The sequence below is a fragment of the Gambusia affinis genome, linkage group LG06 (assembly GCF_019740435.1).
Source record: "Gambusia affinis linkage group LG06, SWU_Gaff_1.0, whole genome shotgun sequence".
Taxonomy (NCBI): Eukaryota; Metazoa; Chordata; class Actinopteri; order Cyprinodontiformes; family Poeciliidae; genus Gambusia; species Gambusia affinis.
In genome coordinates, this window is record NC_057873.1 from 19706622 (window position 1) to 19720509 (window position 13888).

Genomic DNA, 13888 nt, shown 5'->3' on the forward strand with positions numbered 1-13888 from the left:
AGGGACTTTTTTTTTTTTTTTTTCCTTTTCCAGGACAAAAAAATAAAACGAGTCTTCTCCCAATGTCATATGCAAATAATTTTTGGTCGACGTCGCTGCAAAGCTAACCGGAAAGTTCACAGGGATAAATGTACTTGAAGAAGCAACAGAGTACTGGTGTGTTTTTCCCTATGGAGAAAGTTCAAGGTGTATATAAGTTTGGTAATGTTGGACTGCATATAGATCTAACTGTATTATGTAAAAAATAAATAAATAAAAAAAAACACTGAAGAATGTCAAATATGAAATTTATAAAATAAATTCTATTATGTTTACAAATGTTTTTGCTTCTTTGCCATTTTATAACTCCGTTCAGGGACATTGGACCAGACCAAACAACCCTGATCTGAGGTGAGGAGTTACTCAACTGATCAAAATGAACAGAAATAAAATGTACACACTTTTCACTTTTTGAACTGAACCATTTGTACTTGAATGCATCAACTGCAGGATTATCATTCGATAGTGTATGGAAATGGTGCTATATAAATAAACTGAATTGAATTAGTTTAATTCGCAGATCTATTTAATTTCGATTAAATTACAGCATTACTTCCTAAAATGGGAGGATTAATTTCAGTTTAACTGTCATAAGCGTGGGAAAATTTGGATCTGCTGTGAATGTATTATAAAAGACGCAAAAAAAAAAAAAAAAAAAGCTCGACCTGCATGATGCCTGGCAGCCTGCCTCCATTAAAGCACGGTAGAGGCTCCATCATGGTGACCGAGAGCCTAGAAATACATCCTTTCATCATTAAGTTCTCAACGTGACACCAAATTGGAACCAATTACTTCAGAAAAGCGAATCATGAGGACGTTTATGTAAATCAGTTTCATTATCATTAAATTTAAGTAATAAAAAAGATGCCACTTACATGAGTCTTGTCTGAAGACATGATGAACTGGAACAGATTCTGTTTTTCAAACAATGGCTTCTTGTCTGTGTGCAACCAAAACTATGGCAGCTGATTTTCATTTATTTCTCCTTTCAATTGTTGATCTCAGATACCAACATAAAAGTATTTTAATAAAAAAAAAAAAAAGTATTTTTAGAGCACAGAAATAAGAATTTTAACACAATTTCAAAATATTTTATTACAATATAACTAAAGTTATTACATTATAATTCATGTTTCCCTCCAAAACTAATGTATACATTTAATGCATAAATATATTCCAAGAAACATAAAATAACAGAGGTTTAATATAAAACAAATTTAAAAAGAAATATAATATTACAGACAAAAGCAAGAGGAATGTCAAAACGTTTAAACCCAAAATGATGCTTTGTAAGATCGATTCAAATTTAATAATTAAGGACTAGTGTTAACATTTACAGTCGCCCATCCAAATAGTTACCTTAAAGGAAGAAAACATCACTAAATCCAATCAAACCATAAAAAAAACACCCACATTGTTCCTGACATTTTTTCCCCAAAAAGATAAACCAAAATTCATTAAGCCAACCTGCAGTCTGAGCTCGTCGTTAGAAAACTGCATGCAGAAATAAATACACCGTCCACTGCAGCCGTCACACCTCATGCTCTAAATCCTGGGCCGACGCAAAGCAGCTTCAGATAAACTGCAAAGCAAATCAGTGATTCACAGATTCCTCCACGTTCATCAGCAGCGCTGCTGCAGGCGAGAAAAAAAGCCTCAACATAAAAACACCTCTTATCCTGCTGGCCCAATACGACTCAGAACAAAAACAGAAAAATACAAACTTCATTATTATTTTTATAAAGTCACTGGCTCTCTATTTATTTTGAAGCGCCACAGATACTCTGATCGCTAACATCAAGTTTCCACATACCTTTGATTTGAACAGCTATCAATTAAACAATTCAAATTATGCTTTTACTCATCTTTACCAGAACTGCTAATAACTGTGGAAGCCATTAAATATGTGAAGTCACCAATACGCAGAAACCATCCGTGAAGTCATAAAGCGAGGCGTTGGAGGTGAGAATAAAATTAAATATGTAGAAACTCAAACAACAAAAATACATAAAAAAAAAAATGAACCAACAACAACATGAGTGGCAGAGGAGACTAAATCAATATTACCCTTATAAAGTGAAGCAGTGTGGCTGGGTGTGATTAAACAGAAATATGGAAGACGTATAAAAAGTAAAAAGACGATGATGCAGGACGATCTACAGAAAAAAACCACAACATGAGGAAAGTGATGTGGCCACTTTGATGTGAACTTCATTAACCTTTGTGATCCAAATTAAAGTTCTGATATGTAACCAGGTGCTTGTTAGATTCAGCAGTGAGAGTCTCCGAGGTCTTACCGTCTCCTCACCCGGCTGGTGAGTTGCATGCTAGAAGAGGAAACACACACACATACACACACACACCCAGGATCTCAGTGTTCAAGGTGAGGGATGAAGGACATCTGGGTGTTTTCTCTCTCTCTCTCTCTGTGTGTGTTTTTTTTTTTTAAACATGCTGAGTCTTTCGTTAACATCCGTCCTTCTGGGTGATCAAGTGATCCTGATACCGCTGCAGCATCTCCTGCATCCGCCGCAGCTGTGAGGAGAGAGGAAGAGGAGGAGCATGTCAGCTTCATCTGCATGACTGCACACACAAGTAATCGATAACACCGGGAAGATCATGTGATCGGCGAGGATCACGTGATCCGGGACGGGATGAGAGGAGGAGGAGGCGGCGGCGGCGCCTCCTCCTGGTTTCCCCAACAGGAGTGTTGATATGACGACACATTAATGTGAGCTGCAGGGAGTCTGCAGTTATGTTCTTATAAAACATGCCTTTCATAAGGAAATAAAAAAGGAAATGAGGAAAAAATGTGTCTTTATTTCCATGGATAAATAGATTTCTCAGGGTTAAACGGAGGAAGGAGAGGGATAACGAAACATTATTATTTACACATTATCTGCTGTAATATTCACGACCGCATGAAGGTCAAACATAAGATATTTGGTTTTTAGGAACTGAAATGTTAGGAACGTTGTATTGAAGACATCTTTAATAACAGATACATTTATTAAGAAATATTGTTTGCTATTGGACTGCAACTGGTGCTTTACTTCACTCTTAAAAGTGAATTTATCAGTTCTACTCAATAAATAATTCAGAGTTGACTAATAATATCCTGAGATTGATCTCGTTGGTCTTCAGGTTTGTACCATCATCATCAGGACTTATTATTATTCATTTGACCTTTTCATTTTAATCCTACAATAATAATAAAAACAAACAGACTCAGGCAGTGATACTAGAAGCTCGACGACGGCAACAAAAACTGTTCAATTTCCCCGCAACCTGCAAGGAAACATCTAATCAAATATTAGTGGAGGTGTAAGTATAAATTTGAGCTTGTGTGTGTAATTTTACAGTTTCTTATTCTTCATTTCACTATAAATCCACCATGTAAAAGTAATGATTTAAATATAAACCCCAGATTAATACGAATATGAATATATGAATCCATCCAAAAATCAACTTATGTAGGGTATTCATGGTGTAACATGTATTATTTTCCTGACCATTTTATTCTGACGATTAAATAGTTGTGAGCTTTTTAGTTCCTCTGTCTGTAACTCAACGGCCATTTTGTGACTATTTTCCTCCTGAAAGTGCAAATATCTGCAGAAATATCTCCTTCAGTCTTAGCTCAGAAGATAAAGACGTTATATGAGCTAATGGTCATCAGAGGGCTTGGTCAGCTTTCAGATCTGAGCTCGTTCCTCTGCTGGCCTGGAGGTCTGGGGACTCATGGTGCTCTGGGTCGGGATGCGACTCCGGCTCGCGGTCGGCGCTCCGTACCTCCTCGTCTTTCTCTCGGATGAGCTTTTCCTTCTCGCTGTCCGAGGCGCTGGGGCCGGTGGGGATGGGGAAGTCTGTGCCGCTCTCCCTGGTCAGCTTACTGCAGAGAGAGACAGAGACGTGTGCTGGCTTTTATTGGCCGCGCCCTGCAGCGTCGTCGCTGACGGCGCTCGGTGAACGTACTTGCGGTTGCGCTCCTTGACCACCATGCGGGTCATGCTCTGGATGCACTGGGCTCTGTAGTTCTCGTAGTGAGTCTCCCGGGTCACGTCCTTCAGGTCCTGCATGTGTGTGCGGACCAGCATGTTCCTCAGCTTGATGAAGTCGCAGTGGGCGGAGTTTTCCACTGGAACAGAAACCACTGAGCTCAGCTTCTCTCTAAGTCACATGTTTGTCGCTAGAAATCACTTTAGTTTGTGAATTACCTTCTACGATGCCCCAGGGGTAGAGGCGGCCCCTCACCCTCTTCCCTTTGGCCTCCACCACCGTATTGCTGCCAATTACAGCAAAAGGGATGCTCTCCTTAAAAAAATAAAATAAAGAAAAAATACTCACAGTTAGAGTGTAGATAGTTTATAACTCGACAGGTTTTTTTTGCTCCCAGGTTTGGCTCTCACCTTCAGCTCAAGGTCTTGTTGCTTAAACTCTTCGTCTTCATCGGAGTCGCAGTCCGGGAACTGATAGATCTTGATGCCATACTGCTCGATCTCCTCTCTGATCTACGGGGACAACATGTGATTGGCTGCGAGGGTTTAGGCATCGCCATGGATAAAAACACCAGGATGGCTTCACGTAATTTCACCATCGGATCTACGGATGATGGTCTTGCCTTGATTTTCTTTTTCTTGACCTCGCTCGGGGTGAGCGTATCGGCTTTGGCCAGAATGGGTACGATGTTGACCTTCTCATGCAGAGCCTTCATGAATTCGACATCCAGGGGCCGAAGGCTGGAAGGAAAACAGAAAACACACCAAATCGTACGTTTTACAAAACAACTTCAGGATGATTTTCTGCTACAGACGATGCCCGTAACGTCCATCTATTCTGGTGGAAATGCAGTTCCCTCTAAATGTGCACCGAAGTATATACATTTATATTTTATATGCCTGATAAACCCATTGTTTCGTATGAATAGACATTAACTGCATTAAGTGGCATCTGATAAGTAATTGCCGGCACTAACCAGCAGAGGGAGCCCTTTCTCCGCATCTTTTGCTCTGTAAAGGATCATAGGGTTGTTTTATTGGAGGTCTGATTAAGGAGAAGCACAGCGAAGTGGAACAATGAGAGCGAACTAATGTGACTCAGAGCACCGAATCAGCAAAAGCAGCTCATCGATGTGAAAGCAGCTCACAGGATCTGACGTCTCCTGAAGTCGTCCGAGAGGCTGCATCATCTGGTTCAGTGTCACTATTCCCATCTGAAGAAACGCACTGCTTCTGGTCAAAAGCAGCCAATCAGAGGGGGCTCTGTGGTGGCGCAGGAGTTAAGCACAACCCACATAAGGAAGCCTTGGGCCTCGACGAGGCCATCGCAGGTTCGAGCCCCAGCCTGCTGCATGTCTCTCTCTCTCTCTCTCATTCCCCTACTTTCTTGCAATAGCACTTTCAAATAAAGGTCACTAGAGCCCCAAAAAACCTTTTTTGAAAAAAAACCCCAACCATTCAGAGCCAGGTGGAAGGTCTTAGAGCTGTCAATGACCCTCGTGTACAAGCTGCTCAATGCGCCATTACAGAAAAACCGTTTATCCAGCGTCATCGGTGGCCATGGTAACTACCCTAAGCAAGGCTCTTTTGTGGGTAACTAGCGTAGAGAGTAAGGTGGAGGGTGATTGACAGCGCCAAGGCCCTCCTCCTGGCTCTGATTGGTTGTTTTTGACTGAATGGTAGTTAGCATTGGGAGAAAGAGGAAGAGCTTGATTTTTTCCACAGACTATCGGACTGGACGGACAAACGGATGCTGATGATCGAAGGAACCAACGGGTCAACAGATGGGTGGGTAAATGGGTCAGCATGAAGAGAATTTCAAAATGCTTATATTGAGTCCAACAAACACCTTTCAAAACTATGGAGGAACCCTGAAGAACTCTAGATTTAATTTTTGATGTAAACAAGCCTGGTTTGGTTTCTGCCTGTCACATAAACATGTTGAACTGCATTAGGAGAATTTGTTCCCTAGGAAAAGAAAAATCAAACATCAAGCAGGCCAACTACAGGGCCCAGCAGCGTCCTCATACCCATGGCCGAAGGGGGAAATGAAGTAAAGGCAGCAGTGAACCCGGTTGTCCTGGATGTTCTTGCGGTTGAGGCCGCTCTCGTCCCTGAAGTACTGCTCGAACTGCTGGTCGATGTAGTCAGCCACCGACTTCCAGCTGCAACCCAAAGAGATGACCAGTGAGCGCACAAGAGGTTTTAATCCCTTTACTTACCAAACCGGGTCTAAATGTACCATTCAGTGTTGTTGACAGCGTCACCAAATCCAGGGGTGTCCACGATGGTGAGCTTCAGCTTCACGCCTTTCTCCTCTATGTCCACAGTGTGTTTGGTGATTTCAACCGTCTGTGTGATTCTCTCTGAGGAAAGAGTTCAAATCTCAGCCGTAACACAACAAAATGCCGCAGAGGTCAAAGCTGCAGGTCACTCACCTTCAGCGTTAAGCAGCTTCCTATCTTTGTACAAATCTGTGAGAAACAGGCTGTTGACCAGGGTGGACTTTCCCAGGCCAGACTCGCCTTCAAACAAAGAATAACAGAGACCAAATCAGTGAGGCTCCAAACGCTGTGACTAGCAGGAGCTTCACAGTCAAAGGTGGGCTTAGGATCGAATGTCTAAAGGAGTGTAAATACGGGGTTTACCAGCCACCATGAGGGTGAAGTCAAACCCTTTCTTCACAGATTTGCGGTGCACCTGGTTTGGCAATGTTGCAAAGCCCACATATTCCTTGTCTGGGTCCTAAAAGTAAACGCAGACGGAAAACTCAATCAGGATTGTGTAAAAACCTCAAAACTGAGAGAAAAGATGAAAAAACGGCAAATGCAGTTTATTATTAGTCTAGAAAAATATTAAAAACTTTAAGAGGCATGATTGTTTAAGATCAAAAAGTCCAACTGCTGACAGTATGATGAGCTAAAGAGAAAAGCAATCTTTTGCTATATTCTTCTTAAGGCTGAAAGGATAAAAAGCTGTTCAAGAAACACGTGGCAGGTTGTTGATTTTGAATCATGACTCCTGGGGTTCCTCAGGGCTGAGTGTTGGGACACAACTCATTTATGTTGTACGTGAACACAGCATCACAAACACTGAAACAAGTTTTATTTGTCCAACTATTATATTCTTTGTACATGCTAACAGCACTGGAACAACTAGCAAGAGTAAAAAAAGGAAACAAACAATACAAAACATATGGATAGATGACTTTTATAAACACAATATGTAAACTAATTCAGTCAAATTTAGATTAGAACTGAGGGTTTATTTCCTTTTGATTTGTTAATTTATACATGATTAAATATTAATTATATTGAGGTTTCTATCTAGCAATAAGTTTCAATAGAAAACATCCTTAAAATGCGATTGCACTAAACGAGTGACTTGTTCTTCAGACACAGAAGCACACAGATTTTAAAGCAACTGTCTGCATCAACACGTCAAAGCCCGCAGCCTTTACAGCACAGCCAGCCGTACGGGTTAGTTATCCTCCGCGGTTTACTCAGTCTGCTCATTTGTACCTCATTATTGCTGTACGGATCAAACAGAGCCCAGGGGCTCCTCGGCCTGTTGGGGCTGACGGGAGACGGCAAGTCAAACTCCACACTTCTGCTCTGCGACAAGCTGGGATCTGAACCTGAATCTGACTGGGCTCGAACCGCCGCGGGGGGCTGCAAACGAGACGGGGTGACAGGCCGGTCTTGGCCGTCTGCATGGTGAGCTTGGTGGTTTTGGCCGCTCCCTCTGTGATGCGGAGGGTCGTGCATTAGGTTCTCCACTTCGGAGTCGTCTGAATGGCTCAAATGCTGGAGGCACACCGAGGCCGGAGTGGATGGGTGAGGAGGAGAGAAACAAATGGGGGGGAAAGAAAGAGGTACCGGGAGGAAATGGTGCCAAAGGTAGAGGGAACGGTGCAGAGATCCAAGAAGGTTTTAGATGGTTTTAGAGATGGAGTAATTTTTATGTTTATGTTGTTTCACAGAGACGGCATGAACAAAGACATTTAATGCCAAACTGGTTATTTAAGTAGATATTTCTGGTTGTCTAGGTTTTGGAAAGGAAAGCCTTCACTGGTACAAACATGAAAATTAGCCTTTAACTACAAGAGCAACAAGCCAAATGTTGGGACACGTTTATCTGCTCTTTTATCACAAGACTGAAAGTTTGGGTGAAAATCAGCAGCACTAATTTCTCTCAGTGGATCATAACTCCCTGCACGTTACCTTAATTAATTAACTAATTTGAGAAAATATTACTGTTCCTTTGAAGGTTATATGGACTCCTCAAGTTTATCCTTGTCCATACGAATCTCTGATTGTAATAACTGCCAATGAGTTTTTAACATCACTGTGGAGGAAAACATGTTTTTTGTTCTTTGCAAATCGGTTTTAGATAAATATGAACGTGAATGGCCTGGTGAAGGTCATACCACACACTATAAATCCGATTTAAGCGCAGACTTTGACTAGGCTACTCTAAAGCGTGACCCTCAGCAAGCTTCCCTGGTGTACCTGCGCAGCATTGTGGTGCCTGATCTGATTGGGCGATGACGGGCAGGAGTCCTGCTCGTCTGACGAAGAGGAGGGCTCGTGGTCACTGTCCTCCATCGCAAGGGGAGCTACACTGCACTCTGTGATCTCCAGTCACAACAGAGGGAACAGGTGGAGAAGAGATCCAGGATGGATATTGGAAAGGAGGGTCCAAAGAGGGAAAATTAGGCGCACCAGGTTCAAGAGATAAGAGCAGTAAGGTGGAAGGATCGAGGAGGATGGAAGAAGACAGTAATGAAATAACAGGTTATAGAAATGAAAAACAACTGGAACTGCGTACCATTAGACAGATAGATGGTATGGCTGCAGCTTACATGGATCCACTGTTTGCTTTAGTGAATCAATGTAGGCAATTTGAGGTTTTGAATTTCTGCACAGCGAACCACTCAGTCTTTAAACACCGATTTCCACCCATTTGGGCAACGTTGGTGGCAGAAATAATTGAGTTCCAGCTGCAGTTACATAACGCAAAAAGTCACTGAATGTTTTATGGAAAGTTAATCCACTCACATTTCCATCCAATGAATGTTTTAAATGAATACTGGCACTAAAAAAAAAAACAAAACAAACAAAAAAAAACTAGTCCACTGCCAAAGTTGTGGGCATTTTAAACTGGGAATCCGTCATAATTTTATGGTAAAAGAGTTCAGAGATTCAAATGTATGAAGATTTGTAGCTGGAGGGCAGCAGAGAAATGGACTTGCCTTCCTGAGCGATCACCAAATCACTAATCGATGAGCAATAGGGAGGGTCTGTGACCCACTTACGCCACAGAGACTGTCAGTCACACAGCTTTAACCCGACAGCTTCCTGTTTTTAGCTTAAATACGACGCTGAGAAGCTGCAAACCCAACTAAGCAAAGAGTCTCCCACCAACATCAGCTGGGTTGTCTAACAATCACAACTCTTCCCATTACTAAAGCCATTAAAAGCATTAATCTGTCCCCGTAGTGACAGCTGGATTATAAAGTCCCTTCCTTCGTCGCCGGTGCATGCAGAGCATCTCCTCACTGGTGGCTCACCTGTTGGACCTGCAATCTGAAAGCAAAAGCTCCTCTCTGCTGCACAGTTCGCTGCTCTTCATTCAGACTCCAGCCGGCAGTCAGAGCTTCAGCTCCAGCGCTTACAAAGAGGACACGACGTCCTTCAGCTCCACCGAGCCAATCAGGGCCCCCGGAACCGATAGGCAGCATTGATCAGCTCCATGTCATCATTCAGAGGCCGAACACAGAACAGAACCAGAGATGACAAAATAATGATTCCTCCTGTCATGCTCAAGTTATGATAACTGACCTAAAACTTCAGATAGACAAAGAAAAAAATAACAGCTGACTAGAGATGGGAACCGAGTGCATCAGTAGTTAGTTTGCTTTTAAACTTGTTACTGACTGTGGAAGATTCAGTTGGTTGTTTTCAATAGTGGAATGTTTGAAAAACAAAACCAGAGGAAGCACAAAGTAACTAGCAAGGAAAGAGTATTTTTTGTGGTGCAACTGCAAATGCAATAATATTAAAATGACGATCTGATCACAACTGACCTGGGTCCTTTTTTCTTTTCAATTATTTCAATTTCCCACCACTAAAAATGAACCAATGCTGTGTTTGGTTTACTCCTCAGGACTGCTGTTAGAGTTCTGTATGCCAAAGTTTGAAATGGTTTGAGTTAATTGTGTTGGGGAAACAGCACAATTAATTCAATTACACCAAGAAAATGGAATTAGATATTTATTTCTGTTATAAGTAGCTCTAGAGAAAATTGGAATTGGCTAAAATTGGTCAAAGATCAATTGAAAACAGATCAGGAACTCTGATTGGTGCAGGACCTTAAAAGAGTGTGTCTGTGCTTTTTCTTTCTGCTTTCTTTCAGGGGCATTCCTGAACATGACCCCAAACCCGATCGGGTTACTGAGGCAGGCATTACGGTGAGCGGCTGGAGGATTTATTCTACTTCAAAAACACCATTTGTACAACAAGTGCATCTCAAAGTTAAAGTTAGGCAACAGGGAAACATTTCCTCCCAAAATCAACCAACCAGGCCATGAGCCTACACTCAGTCATCTCCTCAAAATATTTGTAGATAAATAAATTACATACCGACTCAAAATCTCAACCACGAAACGACGGAACCGAAGGCATCAGGGAGAAAAATGAACATGGTTAGCAGTGTGCAAAAAACAAAAGAAGTGTCCTCATGTCCTGCAGCATGACAGTGGAAACGCATATCAGTGCAAATAAAGGTTTTGACAGGAAATCAACACTTTTTTTATTCTGTAGCTTTGCTCATGTGTAATCTATATTATAAAAATGTGAGGCAATAAAATGAACAGAAACCTAGAAGAACATGGAGTGAGCTAATTCCTCACATCCAGAGAATGTCCCTTAAGAAAACGTCTCATCTGAGCTCTGAACCAATTAGTGTTTCTATGAGTGGCTGAGTGTTGATTCATCTGAGGCTTTCTTCAACAGAAAGCTGAATAAACTCCAGTCCAGGTGACACCCCAGTTGCACTGGGTTCAGCTTTAACATGAAATCAAAACACATGACTTCTAGTTCCTTTGAAACTCCACAGCTGCAGAACCGGCTTGTGACAAATCATCTTTTTTATACTGTCAGTCGGTTTAAGTCCATTTGGCCTTAAAGACTTCCTAACATTACTTTAAAAATACTTTAAACACTTCCTCACATTACTCAGAAATGCTTTAAAGACTTCCCCACATTATTTAAAAACATGTCTCCATTCTTTTCCTCCTCCCAGCCATAAATAAAAAAAATAAAAAGAGAAAATTAAACAATGGTATGTGGACGAAAACATTGGGCCTTGGCAGTGACATATCTTACTTCAGCAGCGGCTTCTTTGGCATTTCCTGTAATACTGATAAAAATGCACTTCAGATGTTTTCGAGCTTCAACACAGACGTTGGTACAGCGCCTTGCAAAACCGTTCAACAGCCTTCAAGCTTTTTCTCTTTCTGTCACAAATCTCAGTTATTTACTGGAATTTTAAGTAATCAATTCACACAGACTTCATAGATGTTGGGAAGTAGAGAGGAAATTGCATTTGTTTTTTAAAAATCTGAAAAGTGTGGTGTGCATTTGTTTTTAGCCTTTTTCACTCTTATACCTTTAAATCAAATTCTCGGCCACCAGTTGCCTTTGAAGATGATCCATTTAGTACATAGGTTTAACTCTGCCATCTTTGCACAAGTGGTAACTAAACAAAAAAAACTTGACGCTATCATTGCTAAAAAAAGAAAATGGCTGATTTTACAAAATAATAATTCATGTGAGCTGAATACAAGTGCACACCCCACATTTCAGATGTTTATTTGTAAAGACCTTCAAAAAACAACCAAACAACAACTATGCATCGTTTTTTTTTCCATTTACTAGCTATGCACCACTTTTTGTAGTTTCAATTGCATAAAATCCAAACGGTGATCATTTTAGTCTCAGCTGGTGAAGAAGAAAAAGTTAAAGGCTTATGAATATAATCAGGAGCCACTGAAAGGTCTTTCATAAACTCCAAATGCTCCATCTGACCTGGATTGCCTTGTTTGTTATATGAAATAATAGATGGCAAAGTAGCAATCTGAGCAATCCTTCTGTTGTATAAACAGTTTGTGAAAATACAGGTAATCATTTTAATCAAATTTAATAAGCCATTGCAGAGGTAAGTGATAGGTTGCTGCTCAATTAATGAGATGGTCATAGATTTTGCAGCCAACTCTTTAGAAAGACACCAATGTAAGAAGAATAAGCTGAAGTTTGTCAAACAGAAGTAGCTTCTGCCGGGGCTCAGACCTTGAAGGCGAAGCCCTGCGGCCCCAGAAAAACAATTGAAGGACATGAAACCCAGCAGAACATAAACAAGTTGCGCGGCTGAATACGCTGCTTTGTTACTCTTGGAACGCGGTTGCGCGGTTGGCTGACACAGGACTGATTGATGATGATTTGTTACACTAAACACGGCTCTCTGGGGGAAAGCCTTCTTCAGCTGCTCCCTATGCGACATGGGAAACGCAGTCAGAAGCTGCCAGAAGTCATAAAGGAACTGTATAGCATGTCGCCATTGATCTGCTGTGATGAAAGCATATTTCAGGCTGGGAGGAAATGCATTCAACAAAATCGTTCATAAACCCAGCTCCAGTAATTACCCAAATCATTTGTTTTGGCAGCTTTTACAGCTGTTGGCACAGAAAATTACACGACTGTAAAGGAGTGCAGTGTGGGAGTGTGAACAAATTATATATGAATGATATTTTGTGTATATTAGGGCTGGATGACAAGAATTAAAAATGAAATTTCAGATTTTTCATATCTGATCCGTTTTTGACCCAAAAAACAAATTACAGCACATATTCTTATTTCACTTTTTAAATAAATGTGGCATTTACTTCAGACATCCCCTCTATTGTTCAGTGAAGTATTAGGACCCAGCTATGACAATATTTGCTTAAATATGAGAATATAACCATAATATTAACAGATTAAAGACAGATTTCCACAAGAATGTCTTAAAATGACAAAACAAAAGTTATTTTAACAAGAAAAAAGCTCAGACAGCCATCACAAATCGCAACATTTTCATCCAAGTCTGTGTTGTTCTTTCAAAATACAGGGTGGGCCATAAGTTTCCATACATAGGAGAATGTAAAATGTATATTTCTTTTATATTTCAGATACCCAAAAAGATGCGTTTGACAAAAGAGCAAAGAATTGAAATTATACTGATGGCTGGATCGGGAAGCTGTCGCATGGTGGCACGAAACTTTAACAGAAAACATGGAACCAGCATCACACACACGACACCGTAGCAAAACTTATTTGTAAGTTTCAGAAAACTGGAAATGTTGCAGATCAACCACGAAGTGGTCCAAGACGTGCAGCGATTACACAAAGTCCTACAAAAATAAGAACGGTTGTCCGATATAAAATGTTTATTTTTCTATGAATAGAAACTCATATCCCACCCTGTAGACACATTCAAAATACACATGAAAATAATTCGATTCTGATGTGTTAAATAATTTTGTATTTCCTCACAAGATGCTCAACAGAAGAAAAGCAGATTTTCCAAAAATTAATACGAATTAATTGATCAAATTGATTGACTGCCCAGCCGTAATGAATAACCTTTTTTTTTTTTTTTTTTTTTAACAAACTGTCCTTTTTAACACGATTCCACGACAGAAACAGAAGCCTGTGTGTTTTCCTCCAGCCTGTGAATAGCAGTGAGGCTCCCCTTGTGATGAGGCCAGCAGCAGGTGGCGAAGTGAGCCATGCGCGCTCTGTGTGAATGCT

The 13888-nt window shown here is 40.9% G+C and overlaps 1 protein-coding gene across 2 annotated transcripts in view; it reads right to left on the reverse strand.

Annotated features, from left to right (window-relative positions):
- Positions 1–1116: 1116 nt before the first annotated feature.
- Positions 1117–13888, reverse strand: part of sept4b (septin 4b) — a 43512-nt gene continuing 30740 nt past the window's right edge. The window contains exons 1-13 of one of the 2 annotated variants that reach the window (XM_044120534.1): positions 9610–9904; positions 8549–8674; positions 7559–7843; positions 6686–6782; positions 6476–6562; positions 6280–6403; positions 6068–6202; positions 4661–4778; positions 4449–4550; positions 4257–4353; positions 4015–4177; positions 3832–3931; positions 1117–2574 (exon numbers count right to left, since the gene is read on the reverse strand). In XM_044120534.1, the coding sequence (XP_043976469.1) occupies positions 2506–2574; positions 3832–3931; positions 4015–4177; positions 4257–4353; positions 4449–4550; positions 4661–4778; positions 6068–6202; positions 6280–6403; positions 6476–6562; positions 6686–6782; positions 7559–7843; positions 8549–8674; positions 9610–9780 (1674 nt within the window). In that variant the 5' untranslated portion in view covers positions 9781–9904 and the 3' untranslated portion in view covers positions 1117–2505. Of the gene's footprint in view, positions 2575–3831; positions 3932–4014; positions 4178–4256; positions 4354–4448; positions 4551–4660; positions 4779–6067; positions 6203–6279; positions 6404–6475; positions 6563–6685; positions 6783–7558; positions 7844–8548; positions 8675–9609; positions 9905–13888 lie in introns of those variants that run through there. The other variant, XM_044120533.1, reaches the window with a different exon arrangement.